This window comes from Talaromyces atroroseus (assembly GCF_001907595.1).
Source record: "Talaromyces atroroseus strain IBT 11181 chromosome Unknown scaffold_10, whole genome shotgun sequence".
NCBI classification, from domain to species: domain Eukaryota; kingdom Fungi; phylum Ascomycota; class Eurotiomycetes; order Eurotiales; family Trichocomaceae; genus Talaromyces; species Talaromyces atroroseus.
Genome location: NW_017971442.1, coordinates 1,332,718 through 1,353,553, shown reverse-complemented (window position 1 = coordinate 1,353,553; position 20,836 = coordinate 1,332,718). Strand labels below are relative to the sequence as shown.

Below are 20,836 nucleotides of genomic sequence, written 5' to 3'. Positions count from 1 at the left end.
TAGTGGATTCGCGAACAAAAGTCACTTTAATGGTCAGACTACAAACAGGGAAACTGTGTAATGAAGATATACGTCTCCAAAATTAGATCAATCTGGAGCATGTGATGGTAGGGTAGAACAACATATAATTATTTAGCAGACAAATGACGAATGGTTTCAATCATTGGAATGTTACGGAACGAATGAGGGCCATTATCCTTTCAAGGCCACGACGTGCAAAATTTCTTGACTTCTATGCTTTTTCAAGATCGTGAAGATAAGATCCCAGGGATATATGCATCTTGCCGGTAAGCGATGCCTGAATGTGTATTATTGAGGGTATATAACATAAACGACACGTTTCCAATCAACGCCAGTTCATAGCCATCGTTAGATCAAATTGAACACAACCACTAGCCTTGCATGGTTTGCCAAAAGTAGTTTGCATAGAAAAATCGAGAGAATTTCGGGTCAATGTTGACAACATGAACGTCGCCTTTGCGACTGTTGCGGATGACAGCTTTGTTGTAGTTTCCAGCCTCGTCGGCTTCAACGTCAATTCCGAGAGAGCGATAAACCTTGAGACGTAATCTGTTGTCGTTAGCAATGTGATGAAGAGAGAAAAAAGTGAGTCAAGGTGGGAAACATGGTGTGTGCGTACATTGTTGCATCATCAGCCTCTCTCTCGCGGCGCACAGTCTCATCGCCTTCCAATCCTTGCGTCTCGAGCTCTGCCAGGCGTTCCTTTAGCATCTCCAAATCTCCCTCGAGCCGCTCAGACTCAATCTCCAGATCTGACGCGGCTTTCGCAAGACGGAATTTTTGCGCATCGAGCTCGAGAATCTCCTGAGCGTGGCGGGCCGGATCGTGTGAGGCTACCGTCTCGTCATAGTTTGCTTCTATAGATTTCAGGTTTCGAGAAAGTTTCCGCAGGGCAGTCTCTGCTTCGCGAATGCGCAGGTCACGCGATTGCTGCAACGTGGCCAGTGATTCATTGATGCGGGTTACTGCGAGTTTATCGGGGTTGATATTGAAGTTTCCAACAGTGTGTTGGATAAGCTGGACACGGGCATTAGTCGACCAAAACGCTAGTTCAAAACTTGAAATTCAGACAGAGTAGGCGACGTACCGTGGCAGGGTCTTCGTCGAGCAGCATGGTGGCTATGATTTGTATGGCTTAAAGTGTTCTGTTCTATCTAAAGACAAAACGCGTGGTAGAACTGCGCCGCTTGGTTGCGGGAGCAACAGCCACAGTGTTGCTGCCCATTGCGTCACTCAGCCTTTCTTCCGCGCTGCACCGCCACATGTTGAGCCTTTGATCCGCTGATCCAAATTGCTTCCCAGTCAGTCACAAGCAAAAAGCGTCATTTCTCTGTCCAACCCGCGCAACGTGATTGTTATACAGTCCACCGCTGCTCGACCACCGATCCTTGCCATTCAGGCACTTTTTTCAACATGGGATCTAATTTGCCATGTATGTACAATCCCGTTTACAGGACCTGAGTTGCCATGGCTGACTGCGACACCAACACATCAGACGCTGCGGATGCCGAGAGGCAAGTTCAACCATGATTAGTTCTATTCTCCATACTGACTTGTACCAGCCCTCTGAAGCCCGCAGAGCTCCAGGTTCTGCGCGCGCAGTACGAGAAGGAAGGGACGTATGTCGGAGTTCAGACCAAATTCAACTATGCCTGGGTATGCTCGATGGATGCTCCTCGGTAACGCCTCGGATATGGCATTCTGCTGACTGCCTGCCAACAGGGTCTGATCAAATCTGATAAGCGGTCCGAACAACAAGAAGGCGTCCGTCTACTCTCCGAAATCTTCCGTAGCGCTCCTGAACGTCGCCGTGAATGTCTCTACTACCTTGCTCTGGGAAACTTCAAGCTAGGAAACTACGGGGAAGCACGCAAATACAACGATCTGCTGCTCGACTATGAGCCGGGAAACCTTCAAGCCGCCAGTCTGCGACAGCTGATCGACGACAAGGTCTCCAGAGAGGGACTGATGGGGGTTGCCATTGTGGGCGGCGTCGCTCTTGCTGCTGGAGTGCTTGGTGGTCTCCTTGTGAGAGGGTCTCGCAGGCGATGAGAGCCGGGTAACGACAGAACGATGCTGCGATTACACGACAAGATCATATACCTCGTACATATTGGGTTTGCGTTTCTCTTTCTAAGTATTGTTTCTTCTTATTATTGTCCTTATCATTGCTATTTATCTATAATTGACTACGGCATGGGCGGCGGCGTTACTCCTCACTTCCATTGTATCTGTCCTTTATGTGCGCTATCTTCGCTGCTATTGTCTATTTGTCTATATATCAATGCGAATCTTGTCTGCCTTGTTCGCGAGGCATATTTCTGAGCTGAACAGCTGCTCGTAAATCTGCGTAACGTACAGTTTGAGTAGGCGTTGGTGTGGCGAAGTCGGCGTTATTTGGGCCGGGCGGCTGCTAACGTCATCCCGCCTTCTTGCATAACTTAACTAAGCATCGCAAGGCTTATTTTGACTCACTATCTCTCTCTCTCTCTATTGCCTCTTGTGCAAAGTCAAACTGCGATTTACCCTGGCGCTGGTGCTGATGCTGGTGTCTGGAACCCCTGCAGAGGAGTTGCTTATGTTTTGCAGAGCGCTGGTCAATGCGCCTCTTTGTCACCTACCGGCCTCACCAACTTGTCGGCCTTTAAATAGTCATTTGCCTGCTTAACTTTGTATCCATCATTGGCAGTCGTCATACATATATTGGCCTGGATTTATCTACGCCCTCTATTTTCCTTCAATCCACCTCACCGGTGATCTTTAATCTGTCGGTTTGTTATCGATATTTCTATTACCCCTCAGTATGCCGGAGACCGGAGAGGATGTTCTGTGCTATCATTGTAACAACGTCTTCCCCAAGGACCAGTTTGGTCTGATGTGCCCACGATGTGGCTCTGACTTCACCGAGATTGTAAGTACGCGCAGTCTTTGGCATCTTGCAAGATCAAGATTTTAACAGTCATGCAAGATCGAAGGGAGCGCCGAAGAACAACATCCAGCTGTCAATTATCAGTCGCATCCTTCAAGCCCATCGTGGCCTCCTTCGCTATCAACACGACCCCCTCAATCTCCACGATCACCTCGTCATGACACGAGGAACCCGTTTCTCGATCATAATCCTTGGGCAGAGACGCCTGATGATGAGCCACAGGCGCTTGGGAGCGGCCCCCGGGTTAGCCGTCAGTCTTACCGCTCGTCAGATGGGAGAGTTACGTTCACTAGCACAACGTTTACTACCGGCATGGGAGGTCGGCAAAGAAGTCCGGCATCACCTGAGCCATATGCTGCCGATCCTCTACTTCGGAGTGTCGGCTCTATCTTCCAAGAATTGGCCGGGGCGTACAATACGCCAAATCGGCACGTTCCTCCCCCAGATCGAGAAGACCCATGGGAGACTCCCGGCGCGACTCGGGGCCCTCACTTACATGAGGATATGTGGCGAAGGGACACAGACAGCCCACAACCACCAACCATACCTTTCGCAAATCTAGGCGAGTACGTTTATATCACTTCTTTCTTATGCAACTATACGGACTAGGCTTACACAAATGCAGCATACTTGATTTATTGCGAACAGGCCTAGCTGGAGATGGCTTTGAGCGTCCACGGGGAGGTATTCACATCATGGGAACCGCGGGAATGGGCCCGATGCATCCCCTTTCCTTACTGGCTGGCATGCTCGGAGGACGGTTCGGAGACGCCGTCTACTCACAAGAGGAACTAGATCGTGTCATTTCGCAGCTTGTCGATCAGAATATAAATCAAGGAGTGCCTCCTGCTGCTGAAACTGCGATACAGTCGTTGCCCAAGAAAACAGTTGACAAGGAGATGCTAGGCGTGGAAGGCAGAGCAGAGTGCTCTATTTGTATGGATGCGGTTGAGCTCGGGAGTGAAGTGACTGTGCTTCCATGCAAACATTGGTTTCACGGCGAATGTATTGAAATGTGGTTAAAGCAGCATAACACATGCCCCCATTGCAGACGGGGCATCGACCAAGGGTAGGCTGCAAACCTTGAATCAAAACGTTAGCATGAGGCTTGTTACTAATATTTCTCCCAGAGAAAATGCCCCTGGCACTAGAACCAATCCAGTTGTTATACCTAGCAGTCCGCCACAATCCCCTCCACGACGCCCATCCGATCACAATCGCGACTACAGCGGCTCATCCTACCGTACTCAGACCCACCGTAGCAGTAGTGGTTCATCGATCCAAGATCATCATCAGTCCTCTTCATATTCACGTCACACAGCTTCAGCTCCTCCAGAATCGCCACCAGAACCTTCCAGTGGAAGTGAACCTCAAACACAGTCACAGCCAAATAATGGCGGCGTTACTGGCTGGCTAAGAAGTCGTTTTGGTGGTAGCTGAGTAAATATCCAATATAATGAGGCCTTTTGTTTTATGCCTCCATTTCTTCACGACTTTTTTTGTGTGGGTTCAGTATCATTTCCCGGATATATTATTTGCATAGATGGCAGGTCAATGAATGATGCATCGCACTTTTCCTCTTCGTTTTCCATTGTTGACAGTAGTGTCATAGAATGCAGCATACTTTTGTTAAAACGCCAATCAGTGTGCTAAAATTGGGATTGAATTGCCCAGTAGTATGCATATGTCAAGAACGATGTAATTAGGGCTAATACACCGTGCAGACCTCGTATCTATACTCGCTAGTCCTATCAAAACTACCCCCAACGATATGATCAGTAAGAACACGATCAAGTCGAAACTCCTGATCAAATGACCACTCCGCCCAGTGCGTGAATATTGGCTGATTAAAGAGCCATCTCATAGTTACAGGCCCGTTAACGGTTTCATTTGCATCGCAAATCACCATGCTCATATGGCTGCAGCTACCACTACCACCACTATCTCCCCATCTGGTTTTACCGGAAACGAAGTAACCGCTTTCCTCCCAAATGGTATCATAACCGCGGCCGCCGCTGCTGCTATGCTTGCTGCTTTTGTTCTTGTGATCAGAATCATCGCTTCGAATGTACGAGTAAAGGTAGTATGCGACATAGGCTCTTCTATTACAGCAGGGAATGAGCAGCGATGAGACCCGTCGCTTGCACCGGTCAGTAGCGAAGTGCATCATCTCAGCACCGTTTGCGGCGCTAGGTAATTTCTCAAAATGGAGTAATGCCTCCAAGGTCATGGTATATATCTGACTGTTGAAAAGGCCCTCTTGCCCGATTTGACTCAGTTTGTGAGCTACCCATTCCATCCAGCTCGGTATGCGATAACAGGAATGACCCGCCAGGTATAAGAGGGGCGAAAATCCGATTTTTACGGATTCGCAAGCATGGTATTGCTCGTCGATTTCAGGGGTGTTGTTATTGTTGCCTTTAGCAGAGCTTAGATCTGTTGAGGCAAGTCGTAGTTGCTGATAGAAGTAGAAATATGTCTCGAGCTCGAATTTAGGATTGCCATCATCATCATCATCATCATCACTAAGAGAGCTCATCGCCCACTTGGTCCGAGCGACGTAAAAAGTGTATAGTGATAATATGAGGCGGAGCTGCATCGGAATGCCGGAATAGGGCAAGGGTGGGATGGGAAGCTGGTGAAGCATTTGCCATGTCAGATTCTGCGGCTCCGACAGCGGGAAGTCCACGTCGTATTTTAGTAGTATTGTGCCTAAGAGACCCTTCCATTCAGTCAGTTCGGCGCTGAATGCTCGAAGTTTCGCTATGGAGATTGGTCTGGGGAAGACTGTGACGGAGATCCATATGAGTTCCTGGACTTCATCGTCTGTGGAACTAAGATGCAGTAAGGCTTGGAGCATGTCTGTCCAACATGATGTGCTTGGTTTCAGAATTCTATCAAACGTTGGCATAACGTGACGTACTGGAGCCGGCTTTAAAATTTGCGTAGAAGTCGTCAAGTTGGGCAGAGGAAGGATTATACGACAGATGAGTCCCAGATCTTGCAGAGCATACTGTATTGGTGCCATGTGCGACTCTTTCTGTTGGGTGCTATCCGATATCAATCATCCAGCATAATATTTAGCTGTATGGAAGTGTCTAACTGTTGCCGGGATGTTTCCTGCAAAGCACTATATCAATCAATACTGGAGTTCTTAGGCTAAGCAAGACAGAGAAAATTTACCTCAAAGTATGCACAGAATATAATCACGCCTACAAAGCATGTTGTGGTCTTGTCTGCATTCGATAATTCTTGCAATGCCCTGGTATACGCTTGACAAGCGATTACCTTCGTATCCAAACCTCGAGTTCGCTCATTCTCACCTTCCTGAGACAGCAACAGGGTGGCACGATGCATACTTCCAAGCGCTGTTATAGTGTCGTACATATACTCCGTGTCAAAGCACTGCTCGCACATATAATCTCTCCAGAAAAACATATGACAGGAAGGAAAAAGAACGGATAAAGTCCGAAAGACGAACTGATGATACGCCAATAAGTGTCGCGCACGAGAATGTGGTAGCTGGAGAGGAGTTGGGTTGACGGGCAAGCCAACCAAGGGAAGTCCGTCCTCACGATGTTGCACATTGAGATCGAGCATAGCCTCTGCAGGAGGTGGGCAATGACTCTGCACGGCAGCTGCAGGTGAGCCAGCTGGCTGCCGTTTGGATGACCCACGTTTAAGCTTTCCAATGTCTAGTCGGCGTTTCTCCTCATATCCAGCGCACTCTATGGTTGCAGCTCCGCAGCGTTGACATACCGGCCGCCCTTCGTCACACTTGACTCGGCGCAATCGGCATGTCAGACAGCCCGTTTTCCTTCGCCGTTTTCTGTCTTCCATTGCTTATCCAACTAGGGTTTAGGGATCTATTATCTCCCCTCGAAGAACAAGTTCAGTTACTACAGACGATTTTGAAGCAGTCAATTGCGACAATTCTCAACTGCAATATGCATTAACAGAACTACGTACGAAACGACAGACCTCTAGTTACTGTGCAATGATTACAAATCCAATGACTTTCTCTTGCTACTTTGCAAGGAAAAGTCGCTAGTCATGGATGTCGTCGGATTAAGAATCTAAGATCGATCGAGGCGAGCTAGGCGAGCTTAGCGACGCCCAATAAACTTTATACTTCAGGCCCAGTTGCGGGTCTGCCCACTTTTAGTCCGCGAGCCTAATTTGCCGACTGCTTATTGGCCACTTGATCTATACCTTTCGAGAGCAACATAAACATAATGGCTACAAAGAGTGACTATACCAGAAAATAGAAAAATAATAAATTATAAAAGCTAATTGAAAGATTTCAGTGCCCTCGCAGACGTCCAGCTACTTTTTTATTTGTCACGAGTGTCAGAGAACGACAGACTACAGGGCATTCGCGAACTGCCGGAGAGAAGATCGCCGCAATGCGTTGAGATCATTTGGCGCTACCGCGTACACGTATCTAAACTACAAGTATTCGGAGCCACTAATAAAGCGGGATTCATCAAATCAAGAGAAGTGTGATACGACGCGCACTTGAATATCAAGTAGGCCTATTCAAACGAAGAGAATATCAGAATATCTAGCATTTGGTATTCGACGACATGCTAGACAAATATAGACATTGCCTCCTACGCAGTTCCCAGGCGATGTAGCAACCTAGCAAACAAGCAACCTGCTAAGCTAGTGGAAGAGATCCTGGACCTAGAATCTTTTCCTAAAATAACCCAATCTAATCATCCGAAACGGTGACTGAAGAATCATAGCAAGCCAGTATTAATCTCATGTCTATCAAAATTTACTATTATACATATTTTCGAGGTCGGCGTCGGGCTTTAGAGAACATGTTTTTGGAACATGCTCTTACCACAGTTGAATTTGGCAGCCTCCATTTTGTGAGGGGAAACCCTCTCAGCATGAGGATGCGTGATGAATTGAGAAAAATACAATCCAAGAATCGGGACTCAGACGTGTAGTATACTACCTGCGTCCGGACTAACTAACTAACCTACTAACTAACTAGTGCAATATGCTGGGAAATCCGGTGACAAGGTTCCCCCTACCGAAAGAGAGGTTGGTGCCCTCACCAGACCACTAGCTACATGGACCGTTAGTTACATGAATGCATAAACAAAACACCATGATAAGGTAAAGGAAAGTAAGAAATGATGTTAGAACCCGGAGTCTCCTTAGTTGCGTTGATGACAGTGATGAGCTTCGTATCTCGTAGAGAAGGGCATTCCGGCCTTGATCTTGTAAGCGTCCCGCATCGGGAGGAAGCCCTTCCGCTGGCTGCAGATTTCAACTAGTGTGTAGCTTGGTTGTTTAGTTAATGTCAACCTTGAAGACATTCCTAGACCGCATATCTAATGGTTCAAGAATCTTGCCGAAAGGTAGCCGCGCTTCCATGCAGATACGAATAGTCTTTTAGCCTTCACTTATATTTTGACTAGCCCAGGCAGCTGTGTTCCTGATGGACTACCTCAACTCAATTCAAAGGAGTCATTAATTGGTGGAATACAATAGGCAGGATCGAATAAGCAGACATTTAGATAAATCTTTCGGTTGTCTGAGAATTGAATGCAAATCTCGACGTCCATATTTGAGGCGCTGATAGAGATAATGATCGGAGGAATATCTGGGACTAAGAGGGCTCTATCCAAGCTGGTTTGGGAAGCAAAATAATCATTCCTAAGGCATCTCATCGAAATTGATAGGCTTCTCGCAAAGGAAACAGGGTTGAGATGGAGTCGTCGTCTTTTTTGACAGCTGATGAGTAGAGAAAGCCATCCGGTCCTTACTTGTCAAGAACCATTTGCTGTCATGCGTGGTAAAAGAGAAACTTCTCAGTATGTCTCGAGGAGTTTGACACGGTGCCTGGGGCTGTAATGGACAACTGGCACAAAGCAAGATAAAAGATCCAGCCATCAACCGACTGGATTTCTCTTGTCCCTGTGTTGTCATGTTGAGGTCCGCTAAATCAATATCCCGAGACAATGCAGCCAGCAGGACATTGCGATCGCAGACTTGTAGACCATTTTGATGCGAATGTGTCCTGGGTTTTCTGCTAGCATTGTATTTGAGAAATGTAATTATAGAGAATTGATATGGAACTTACCGTGATGGTAGCTGTAGTCTCTGGTCAGGAACTCAGCCGTCATCACCACTTGGGCAGGAGCGCTATCCACGTGCAATATCCTTTGGACTAATAGTAAGGTTTTCTTCCAGCTACTTATCCCTTTTATACTTTGATTTCGAGTCAACCTTGACCAGGACGTCCTTTTCTTCCAGCTACTTATCCCTTTTATACTTTGATTTCGAGTCAACCTTGACCAGGACGTCCGAACGGATGACTAGCAAAGGCATTGTTGACAATATGCGTGCTCTCTGGGCTTGGTTGTAACGACGGAATATTAACCAGTCAGCCACCAAAAGGGATCCCTTGGTGGGGCTTCTGGTAATGCTCATTTCATGTGTAGATAATGCCTTATATTCCGCTGTCAGGTTCCCACGGAAGAACTTGGTATCACCCAACCTTAGGATGGCATCCTTCACTTTGTTATCCAACTGCTCCATCTTCTTGAGATGGCTTCCATTCTGACACTCCGACGTCGATTCTATGCATGAAATTATCGGAAATATGAGCGATAGGTTGCGGGTTGGAAATTCCCCATAGGGAATCATGCTTTCGACGGATAACCAACGTCTACATCCTTTTGAAAGGTTTGCGGCAGTGTCTCCAGCCTCGCTTTGGCAGTGATACTTTTTTTTCGTTCGGCACTTGGAATTCAGTGATCATTGTATCTTTGTAGAGCCTTTCTCAGAATTCACAAACACGGTGTTTGTTACTCCGCTTGAACGTCGCGAATATGTCCATGCAGCTTAGTGTTTAAAACGCGGAGGAGTATCTAAGGCTGAAAATGCTCGATTGGAAGCTCCCACCTAATATCTAGAGAAGATGGAGAATCGTGTCTCGAGATACGCATTCGACGTGTGTGCGCTGCGGCACCCAGATAGGCACCGCCGGGGCGCAGGGGCCTGAGAAGCGAGATGAGAACCTGCGCTCATGGCCAAATCATAAAAGGCATTCAGCGGTCGATGTGCTTCGTTATCCTGATATAAATTCACTTCCTCGGGCCCTTTATAGGTGCCATAAGGGCCCTATTGATTAATTGGTTGGCGTAGTCGTATGAATAGTCGCTGTAGATATTTCGTAGTCAATCCCCTGGCGGTCGTAGAGCAGGCAACTGTACCCAAGGTGGCTTGCCTATTTGGAAAGAAAAAAGAAAAAAGGTAAAAAATAATATGCAAGTAGTAGCACCTGGATTTGAAAAATGTAATGGAATTGAGAATGCTCTTTTGTCCCCGGGGGGATGAGACTTTATATAGTAGTCTGTAGAGGGCTTCAGGGCAACAAGGATAGCTGCTTATTACCTAGTCTACAGCGACTCTCGAATGGAGCTTTGAGAGCTCACTCGCAGAGATTTCTCACATTGACCCTATGTGGGCGCCTCCTGGGGCGTTTCATTGTGAATCACCGAGGGAAAATGACTGTTAAGCTTACGTTTTAAATTGGCCAAAGGCGTTAAAATATATTTATTGGCTAGTGAGCGCTTCTTTCTCACCGTGATTTCCACAATTGGAACTGCCTCAACTATTGTGGTAGTCAACACGGTGCGGTACAGGCATGGTTACATAAACTGTGGGATAAGTAGACTTCAGGGCAACGCAGTCTTTCCAACATACCATACCATGGGTAATACCGCCACATTGACTTCCGCTTATTCAGTCCTTTGGAAGTAGGCCATCGGTGGTGGTATCTCGTATGCGTGCTATTAAAGTGAAAACAAGATAGGTCACCCAAACTTCTATTTGAAGGAACCTAATATCGATTATATTGGCTTGGTTTAATCTATATTGACAAGGTCCCGAACGTATATAGAGTAAATGCAACGCCCTCGAAGATATTTCATTTTTTTCTAGATCTCAGTTTCCATATCACAATGAACATTACTCCTCCGGCCAACGAGAAACTGGCGGAAAATATCAACGCACCGGAAAATCCAGTTGTTGGACCATTGGATATTGCTCCGCCAATAGGGCTCCCAATCAGAATTCTAACTCCTGCTAGAAAGAACGCCATACCCATCCATGTGCCCATCAAACGAACTTCTGGAACTAAAGCTGCAACAACACTAGCTTGAACAGAAACCACTGCGCCGGACGTGAACCCATAGAATATTGCAATAACAATTAACCCAGCCAGATAGTGCACGGCTAGCCAGGCATAAGCAAGAATGGCTGAGCTTAGTGTACACCCAATGAGTATCTCCAACGATCCATACCTGTCAGCCAGGAGACCGGAAATCGTTCGGCCAAAGGCTGAGCCCGCATTTAGAATCGACAGGAGATAGAATGACATATTCAGCCCTATACCCGCGTTCAACTGGGCAAACGAGACAATATCAAAGATCGGAATATAAAGTCCGATAAAGGTAAAGAATAAACCGAGACAGAAAACAGTATAAGAGCGGTTCTTGAAAGCCGCAAGATCAACCATCGCGCGCGCTGTCTCTGGGGCTTGCACGAGTGTCTTCATCAGAAGAATGCTGATCGATAGTGTACCAAGGGCAATAAAATCCCATAACTCTCGTGGCCCAGGGGAATCCAATTTTGGGCTGTAACTGGCGAAAAATGATCGGATACAAGGCACTGCCGATGCTTCCACCAGCAGCAAACAGGCCGATGGCAAGTCCTCGCTTGGTAGTGAAATACGTAGTCACGATGGCTACACTGGAAACCAACATGAAGCCGCCGCCGAGGCCAATGCAGAAGCCTTGTGCTAGGATAATTTGCCAATATTCACTTGCCAAACTGGTCATCATAACCCCGAAGACTGTCATGAAGGAACCGACGATGATCAAAGCTCGAAAATAGCCTCGGTCAAAGATTGGCCCGGTAATGATGCCCGTTCCTAGAAGACAAAAGGCTTGCACGGTTCCAACCCATGATATTGCTGAAGAACTATATGAAGATAAAAGTGTCGTCCTGTAGAATTCTTGGTATACTCCAAACGAGTTCACGATTCCCCTGTTGTGAGACAATTCAAGTTAGACATAGTATCTGGAATGAACACAGAATGAACACAATACAATCCTCGACATACCAAGAATTGAAAAATACTAGATGCCCTCCAAGAACCTGTAGCCATGCTGTCAACCCGCCATTCGGAGGCCTTTCTTCTTCAATCTGAGAGCTAATTTGTTGATTCGATGGGTTCGTTGGTTTTTCTGGCATCCTTGTTGTATCACAAAGTATGCCGAATAATCTGTTATCGATGTAGATGAGGTAGTAACAACGGACGCAGAATCTTGGACGTCCCGGCCAGCTGTAATTTAAGTCCAAGGTATTCCTAGTATACATTCGTCTAGTAACCAAAAAATCGATGAATAGGTGGATTATAAATAACGCATTATCTTCTTAGCGAAAAGAGACTCCGTAGTGAGTTCCTACTTAGTTATTGGCTGGTGGAGCTTTTTTAGCTACCTAGGTATGATCTAGCCCTAATCCCTGCCTAATGCCAGAGCCAGCACCCTTATTATTCACGCACTAGAGCCGTGTTTTAGGACACTTGGTGACTACGAAAGCTGATATAGAATTATAAGTACTAAATGAACTAAACTACTTGCCGTAAACTCTGATAATATTAAAGCTACAAAGGTGCACTTGGTGCAAAGCATCACAATTTTGGATAAAAGCCGTGATGAGTAATATATAAATCGACTACAATCTATCTGCATCATTTATGAGTTGTATAACTTTAAAGCAGCCCGAACGATTCGTCATCTAGCCAAAGCAGGAGGGAGAAAGAAGATTCGCTCGTGTAGCTCGCTTAGCTCGCCTAACTTGACCTGCTGGCCGATGATTCCGCTGCTGATGTTGCAGACTGGGCAGATTGCTGGATCTATATGCTTCTAGACTTTACTCCATCAGATACGTGCATGCTTGGTTCTTTTTCGCTTCCTCAAAGTAAGTCGCATTGCTACCGGCTCCCTGCCCAACTTGAAGTTGCTATCCATCCAATGGGATGAATTACAATGTCAAGGTCGATTAAGCTACAACTAAAACAAACAAGAGATCATCATGTGCTATGAAGACCCCACCACTGGGTTCATTCAAGGAGTCTGTCTTGATATACAAGGCGTACTAGAAGGGAAAAACGCAGAAGCAAAACCCGCCATTCAAAAATCAGGTATGATACAATAGTCAAGTGTGATGTCGAAACGACTCTTCTTATCTGGAGAAATATTTTGATATAGTATGTTCCACCACTGGCATTCATTCATTCGTACACATTGTAGGTTATTTTAAAAGATGTAGAATCTTTGTGTGGAACGGTAATACCATAGTTCTCCTTACCGAGCTGCAGCATTTACCGCTTGCCCTTCTTCTTGCCAGCAACAACCTTGAATGCAGCACTGGCATCTTCCTCTTGTTTAGCTTGGCTTGAAGACTTCTTAGCAACCTCACTCCAGCCACCGGAAGCAGCTTTCGGGTCCGTAAATGCACTGGTGCTGACAGGATCAACAATTCCCTTGTCCGCGAGCTTGCGACGGCGAATGAATTCCTCGGCAAAACGACGGCCATCCAAGGTCTGAGAATTGGCGTACACAGAATCAGAAATGATTTCTGCCTCGGCGGGAAGGAAGAGCAGTTGTTGCACAAAATCGTCCACTATTGTTATCTTTGCGTTAGCATATGATCAGAAAAGTAATTGGCAGAGTTTGAAGCCATACCGATTATTCCACTGTTAAGACCCTTGCCTAACGTGATCTTAGCCCACTTGGTAAACTCTTCGTTAGCGCGGTTGGGGTTCGTGGCTGGCGTGGTGCCAACAGTAGAAGTTCTAACAGGGGCTACGGGCCTCGGCTTTGCTGCTGGAGGAGTGGCAATGGTAGCGCTAGTAGAGCGAGGTCCAACTGGAGCAATTAGTGGTGCTTTCGCTTTGCCGCCTACGCCAACGGTAGTCCAGGCACCAGAGCCTGTCGATGCTGGTGACGCAGCTCCTTTACCGGCGAGGTCCGCATAGCGCTTACCAGCGGCGGTGGCAGTGGTAGTGGTGGTTACTGTAGGCTGGACAGCGCTAACTTGAGCCAATTTCTGTTTGCGTGCTTCCTCTTCCTTCTGAATTTGGGCAAGAGTCTTTGCAGGGGTGCCAGTGGCTTTCGCAACGGGCTTGGACCAAACGGAACTTGCAGAGCTAGGTGTAACTGGAGTCGCACTGCTGGCCCAATTGGCTGTTGATGGCAATCCAGGTGCAGCTGCCTGCTGAGCTTGCGATAGCCGTTCCTGTTCAGCCAAGAGTTGGGCACGACGAGCCTGCGCTGCAAGTTCTTCACGCTGAGCAGCACTGCGGGCTTCTGCTTCCTGGATCTCTTTCAGAGATGGTCCCTTTGGCGCCTCAATGCTGTCTTTAGCCCAAGGAGCTATAGAAGTGGATGGAGTTTCGACGGGTGTCTGGTTCTGAGAACGCGACGTAGCAGCAAGAGCATCGGCCACATGTTGACGGTTTCTCTGGGCTGCTGGCGCTGGAAGAGGGGACGAGGATGGAGGGGGTGGGAAAGGATGGGGAATGCCCGGATCGCCCTTTGCTGCCCACGCAGCTTCGGCTTGAGCTTGTTTCTGCTGTTGCTGTTGTTGTCTCTGCGCAGTGGCTGCCTTTTGCACTTGTTGCGAAAGAGAGAGAGGTTCATTGGTGGATGTCTCGAGCTCTTGCTGGACCGATTCATCCTCCTCTTGCGTCTGAGTAGTTTCAACCTGCTGTGTCAAGGCAGACGTAGCATGGGATGGTAATCCTTCATTGGCTCTCAGCAAGGCCTCATCGTCATCTGAACGAAGTGCATGAAATTGACGGAGACGTTCATCACGTGCTTGCTGTTCAAAAAGGCTGTCTGGATGCGTTTTATCATATTGCTCCTGCTCCTGTTGAAGACGGGCACGATCCTGCAATACCGAGCTGATCTGCTGTGGGTGTAGGCCAGCTTCTTGCTGACGTCCACTAAACGAACCCTGGGTGTTCAAGGGGAAGGGACCAGGGCGATTAATATTCAGACGATCAAGGAACCCTGGGAGTTCATCGTGTGAGCCAAAGTCTGTTCCGAGCATTTGGGGACCGAGAGGAAGGGCATTCTGCCTAAACGGTGCATCAAAGTATCCTGGCATTGTCTGTGGAGGCTGAATGGGTCCTTGAATTGGAGATTGCTGGTAACCACCTGTGGGGGAAGTGATACTACCGAAACTTGGCTGGCTGTGCAAACTATGAGCGCTTGAATGATGCTGAAGCTGAGGCGGTCCACCCTGCAGTTGCATTTGTTTCATCATAGCCTGCTGCTGAGCAAGATGTTCTTTTTGTCTAGCCATGAGATATTGCTCTTCCTGCTTTCTCCGCTCCAGTGCATTCTGTTGCTCCGCGGTGAGCGTTGTTCCGAAAGTCGGGAAACTGTTTGCAAACGGCGGCTGAGCAGTCCCAGGTTGTGAGGAACCACCCCAGGCTGCTGCTTGATTGGGCTCGGGGCCGTGAGGTATACCTATTTGAGGCACGAGGAATGGCTCACGCGAGTTTCCAATGCGACGAACAAGCTGTGCCAGAGGCTCAAATTCGGGATCTTCTAGCTTCTTGACCTGAAGTTCCGCGGTGAAGAATCCTGCTTTAAACCAATCATGCATTTCCAATCCTGACCAAGGCCCTTGAATGTTGCCCTGTGGATCACGATAGATCCATCGCATACGGTCAGGCATGACCATGGTCCTCTGTTGAGCGGCTGGTAGGGTATTCGAGCTACCAATGGAGGCGTTTTGTTGGCCTTGCAGACCATCTGATGAAGTAGCTAAAGGCGTTGGCAGCGCACTACCAGCAGAGGTAGCTGGAGCTTGTGAAGGCGTTGACACGGAAGCTTTCAGTTCTATTCCAACGTGAGTTTGTTTTTCTCCGACTGTGTTTTCGGCTCTCCTTTGATATATCTTACCTTGTGACCTAGTCAGATCCTCTTGTCGTCCGGCTTCACTCTGGACATGCTCTTGCATAGATGAAAACAGAGAACCCATTTTACTCGCTCTGCCGATGCTTCCAGTCCCACTGAGTCCTGCGTGTGAGCCGAAGAAACCGCCTCCGCCAAGAGTAGAAAGACTTGGAGACTGTATTTCACCCATGGAACCGAAAATGGGATCACCAAATCCACTGAAAGCTGGTCGTTCTCGTGTTGGTGTACCAATTGCCCCAGCAGAAGGCCATGCTGCTCCACCCCCTATACCAGGAAGAGCGCCCAATCCGCCAAGGTTGGAAAACCCTCTGCTAGGGCCCACGCTAGAAGTTTGACTACGGTCACCCGTCGACATATCTAGAGCAGATCCGCCACGCCGGATGGAGCCGAATGGAGGAGCGGTGGAATCATCGCGGAGCCCACTCAGGCCCGGATGCTGACTTCGCTGCACGTCAGATCCGTCAGTATCCACGTCGTCATCGACCTTCTCGCCTCGTGGGCTCTGATAAGGATTGGTGTTCGTCGGACTAGTTGGCTCTAAACCCTGAAGATGACTTGGAGAATCACGAACACCGTCCCCACGACCGAGTAAGTCTCGTAAGCCAGGGACTCCGGCGGTCATACCAAATGCACCGAAGCCGATTTCGTCTACATTAGATCCAACTTCTTCGGAGCCACCAAGAGCAGCACTGCCACTACGAGGTTCATCGAATGGATTTGTTTCACTGCGAGTGGCACGGGTCTTAAGAGGCTCATTCCATGGCGACTGCGAACGACTGACTCCCTCATCTTCGGTAAGACGATCAATTTCCTTCGGTAAGCCCTTCTCCTTGGCTAACAACCCAACGTCTTCTGAGCTATCTTTTGAAAGCAATCCTTTGAATCTGCTTTCGCCCCGAACACTACCAAAACCAGGTCTCTTCTCAGTGGCGGATGTTGTGGTTTGCGGATTGGAGGCACCAATTGAAAAGCTACCGAATGCACCCATCGGAGAAAGATTCGCGGTTTGAGAAGCCGATGTCCATGGAGAAGGGGGCCCAGCTAAACCACTGACAACTGGGTTCGTTGCGCTACGTTTCAAGGAGCCAAACGGCGAAGATATTTCAGCGTAATCCTTGGGTTTCTCTTTTTCTTCCAAAGGCTTCGTAGTCAACGTTGTATCACGGAGATCAGTTTTGCGGCGCAAAAGTGACGGGGGAGGGGTGGTTGTACTAGGTTCCTCTCGGAAAAAACGTGAACCGCCTGTTGGAGACATTGGATTACCGGTGGAGTCTTGAGTTTCTCGACGTCGGGTGCCAGGGCGGGCTGCACTTGGAGATGACGTGTTGTACGACGTAGAATGTGAGATGGATGCCTTGCGTCCGCCCACACCAGCAGTGTTATCCTTGGAGGCACTTGATGGTGGAGGCTTCAAGGGAGAATTAACGGTCGTCGTGAATAACTGAGAGTGGAGTCAGCGAAAGATGATCCTTGGGAGATCTTCAAGATGATATACCTCGCGTTCATCCTCAGTCATGTCTATTAACCCCAGCGGTTCGTGGCGTCCAAGATGATCCCAACAGACTTCGGGGCCCGGAGGGGATTCTTTCTGGTCCTCTTTCTTCCCCCAAGTACCATTCGTAGCTGGAGTCTCTTCGAGAGGGTTCCAAGATGCGAGAAAATGGTCACCCATCTGCTTTCCCAATGCTCCAGAATCTCGCTGGCCTCTAAAAATATTTAGAAGGTCTTCCTTGGAGTATCGGCTGTCACCAGCTGAACCATTGCGAGACTGGTAGCTGGAACTCATATGGGGAGGAATGTATGCGGCAGAGGTAGGAGTAGACGCAGTGACAAGTTGGTCACGATTGTGCGATAAATTCGTTGCGACAGAGGGGCGGCGGAAGGTTTGCGTTGCTCCATTCATGCGAGACCGTGTCCTAAGTGTAGGAGATGCTGCTCAGCAAAACAAGACTTTTTAAACCCTCAGGCATGTTACCAGCACAAGGTACCAATGTTTGAGTGAGTGGGGAGGGAAGAAGGGTAAAGAGAACCTACCATTCTCCGCTAATACCGCCATCTTTCTTTGAATCCTGGTTGATGCCTGCCGCGGCAGAGGCAAAACTCGAAGGTAGAGGTAAGGGCATTTTTACTATGAACAAGGAACACGGTGGTCAGCCCAGCTTCGACGAGCATGCAGAAAAGACTTACCAAGGTACGCGTTTCTTCGTGGCAACAAAGATAGCGTTGAAAAAAAAAAGGGAAGTTTGATTCCGCACACGGCACAAACAAAAAATACAGGCCGGGGGAACAGTCGCTGGCAAATTTGCAGAGAGATGCAACGGGGAGGCTGTTATGCAGCAGCAATGAGCGAGAAGCAGTTGACGATAGAAACGAGAACGTGGCCGTGACCGTGGGGTTGGTGTCGAGATCGATAACGCTTGAGAGACGTTGAAGATCAGAAGAAGAGGTTGTGCTAGCTTGCTGGTTTTGGCATTTGGCGGCGGTAGCGAATCACGCGCGGGCCGTGGCAGTACGGGGCCACAAAAATACCTGCAAGAAATGTGCACAAAACCAGCCACTCGCTTTGCATGGATTATTGATTATTGTGGGCTGCGGCCTGCCAGGCGAGCGTAGCTAAGCCAGCCCCTTTTCCTCAGGACTCCTTCTTACTGTGAACTTTGAAGATACAAGATCGATCCCACGCACTACGTCAGGACTTTCGAGACCGGCCTTGCAAACAAACTGAGCACAGCACGCGCGCGGTGCGTGGCGATAGTCTGCATGCTATTGCCACGCCTCCCTCGTGCGAAGTTAGCGAAGTGAGATACTCTGAGATAAGTATATACCGGAGACGACTCAGGAAACGCGCAGTCGAGCTTGTATGCAGGAAGATGTCAATCAAAGCATTGGCAAGAGGCGGTTAATGATCATCTACAAATGGATATGCACGGACAAGCAAGCTCTTCAAATATCCTACAGTACCCTTCGATCTCATCGTTCAATGAGCTGCTGACATGAGAAGCAAACAAAGAAAATTATTTCAAATCAGCCTTGCCTGACGCCAATAAATATAAGAAGACATGGAAGCACTCATGTAGACGTTAAGAATCTAGGGTTGTATTTTGCATTGTTTGTTCCAGCCGGGCCGACATTGTCCCGGGGAGTACATAAGTGCGTCAGGCATCAGCCTCTTGACGTAAATATGTAATCCATCTCAAGAACATCGAGAATATTCAGTCATATGTGAAAGAGCTCTTGCAAAGACAGTAGGACTCTTCTGCCTATGAAATGAATCACTATACCAGCAATATACACCATGTCTAGCTCGGAAGACACCACCCGCATCCTGGACGTTGCGCTCCAATCGCTGCGGGGCGATGGACAAACAGAGCCCGCCATCAAAAACGCCTACGAAGCAATCGCACTTATTGGGCATGCATCTATGGTAGCGGCGCACTTTCGATTAGTGGGATTGGGTGAGGAGCATAATATAGGTTCGACGACGCCCCGATCAACAGCGAAATGGATTACTGACTGACATCGCCACAGAAAGTAATACAGACGCCACCATTTTGCCAAAGGAATGGAACGCCCATAATAGCACTTACGCTTTTCGATATGCACACGAGCAATCGTCCACCGACTACTTACTGAAATTCAACCGGTTGGGCAATAATGCAGTCGTTATGGGACTGGCTGGCGAAGACAAGGCGACATCATTCGATATACCGGTCAACGAGTATATCTCGTCATCCGCCTTACCCGTTCAGCTACAACCGGACCAGCCAAATGATTTGAGGGCCATCTTTGTGACACGGGACCGCCTAGAAGACTTGATGAATCTCTTCAAGATCCATGTGATCCAGAAATTCACCGTTCTGAGCCAGCCCAAAGAGGGCGTTGGGGAAGCTAGACGCCAACGCGATCAACAACAGCAACAACAACCTGAAGGACCTCAACAGCGCGATCCCCTACGTGAAGGCCAGGCTCCTCAGCCTGCTCGCCCGTCTCCATTCGAGGACCCTTTGGCTGCTGCACCACGCCGTCCAGCTCCCGTTGGGGACTTTGCTCCGCCTGGCTTCGAGGATGAGTACGAAATGAACCAGCCCTCGCGCGGACTCGTGATGCCTTACGGACAAGGAAATTTGCCGCGTAGTGGTGATCGAGATTTGTATCCCCAAGGACTAGGTCCATATGATCCGTTGAGAGGATCATTTGGACCCGCAAGCGGTGGTGGTGGTGGGATGCACCCGACGCCAGATGATCCAATGTTCGGAGGCTCCGGAGGGCAACGAGGCGGCTATGACCCACGAGCACCTCCAGGATCTCGATATGACCCTGTCGGCCCTTGGGACACGCCGCCATCCGGTCGAGGGAAGGGGCCTGGAGGGGGCGGCTTTGGACAAGGAGGGTTCGGCGGGGGGTTCGGCGGAGGAGACATCATTTAAGGGGAATCTGATAGCATGGCTGTGATGATTAGTTGCTGTTATTTAATGTGTAATGAAAATTGTAAGAACCGTCGAAAATGAAGTCGAATACCTACATACAACAATGTTGTCGCCAAAGTCCTTCCATGAGGCGGGCGAGAGCCAGTGAGGGGCGCTCGGGCCCGCTGCCATTGGCTGTAGCTCCACGCAGCTGTGGCGCTCTGGCGTGGCGCAACCTCCGCGTCTTGTTTGGGAGTTGAGCCGTCCACCGTCCCAGACGCAACCTCGCAGGACACTGACAAAACCCGCATCCCCACCGCCACGACCTCGACAAAAACATTGAACCCCCGTTGTCACAGAATAATAACCCATCTTTCGCAAAAAATACTCTCCTCTTCGGTCACTTCCCCTTCCTTGCTTTCGTTGCTCGTGTTGTTAATCCGGGCTTAATCTCACGA

At 48.5% G+C, this 20,836-nt stretch overlaps 6 protein-coding genes across 6 annotated transcripts, besides 1 other annotated feature; 3 read left to right on the top strand and 3 right to left on the bottom strand.

The window, feature by feature from the left end:
• Positions 1 to 392: 392 nt before the first annotated feature.
• On the bottom strand, positions 393 to 1,135 carry UA08_07271 (putative kinetochore protein spc24; the record flags this gene model as incomplete). The annotated part of the gene is made up of 3 exons (XM_020262194.1): positions 393 to 570; positions 641 to 1,038; positions 1,109 to 1,135. The coding sequence occupies 3 exons, from the start codon at positions 1,133 to 1,135 to the stop codon at positions 393 to 395; spliced, it is 603 nt and encodes a 200-aa protein (XP_020117711.1).
• A 299-nt stretch (positions 1,136 to 1,434) lies between these two features.
• Positions 1,435 to 2,073, top strand: UA08_07270 (Mitochondria fission 1 protein; the record flags this gene model as incomplete). The annotated part of the gene is made up of 3 exons (XM_020262193.1): positions 1,435 to 1,457; positions 1,584 to 1,677; positions 1,744 to 2,073. The coding sequence occupies 3 exons, from the start codon at positions 1,435 to 1,437 to the stop codon at positions 2,071 to 2,073; spliced, it is 447 nt and encodes a 148-aa protein (XP_020117710.1).
• A 751-nt stretch (positions 2,074 to 2,824) lies between these two features.
• On the top strand, positions 2,825 to 4,390 carry UA08_07269 (hypothetical protein; the record flags this gene model as incomplete). The annotated part of the gene is made up of 4 exons (XM_020262192.1): positions 2,825 to 2,932; positions 2,981 to 3,516; positions 3,576 to 4,019; positions 4,081 to 4,390. 4 exons carry the CDS (start codon positions 2,825 to 2,827, stop codon positions 4,388 to 4,390), a joined length of 1,398 nt encoding a protein of 465 aa, XP_020117709.1.
• A 268-nt stretch (positions 4,391 to 4,658) lies between these two features.
• UA08_07268 (hypothetical protein) lies at positions 4,659 to 6,173 on the bottom strand (the record flags this gene model as incomplete). The annotated part of the gene is made up of 3 exons (XM_020262190.1): positions 4,659 to 5,812; positions 5,874 to 5,963; positions 6,167 to 6,173. 3 exons carry the CDS (start codon positions 6,171 to 6,173, stop codon positions 4,659 to 4,661), a joined length of 1,251 nt encoding a protein of 416 aa, XP_020117918.1.
• Positions 6,174 to 9,337: 3,164 nt separating this feature from the next.
• Positions 9,338 to 9,432: a repeat region (Identified by RepeatMasker using a combination of RepBase library and repeat library created with RepeatScout).
• Positions 9,433 to 13,364: 3,932 nt separating this feature from the next.
• Positions 13,365 to 18,095, bottom strand: UA08_07267 (hypothetical protein; the record flags this gene model as incomplete). The annotated part of the gene is made up of 5 exons (XM_020262189.1): positions 13,365 to 13,666; positions 13,729 to 15,894; positions 15,958 to 17,413; positions 17,468 to 17,888; positions 18,007 to 18,095. 5 exons carry the CDS (start codon positions 18,093 to 18,095, stop codon positions 13,365 to 13,367), a joined length of 4,434 nt encoding a protein of 1,477 aa, XP_020117919.1.
• A 1,172-nt stretch (positions 18,096 to 19,267) lies between these two features.
• UA08_07266 (hypothetical protein) lies at positions 19,268 to 20,399 on the top strand (the record flags this gene model as incomplete). Its single annotated transcript, XM_020262188.1, has 2 exons — positions 19,268 to 19,445; positions 19,501 to 20,399. 2 exons carry the CDS (start codon positions 19,268 to 19,270, stop codon positions 20,397 to 20,399), a joined length of 1,077 nt encoding a protein of 358 aa, XP_020117926.1.
• Between the last annotated feature and the right edge of the window lie 437 nt (positions 20,400 to 20,836).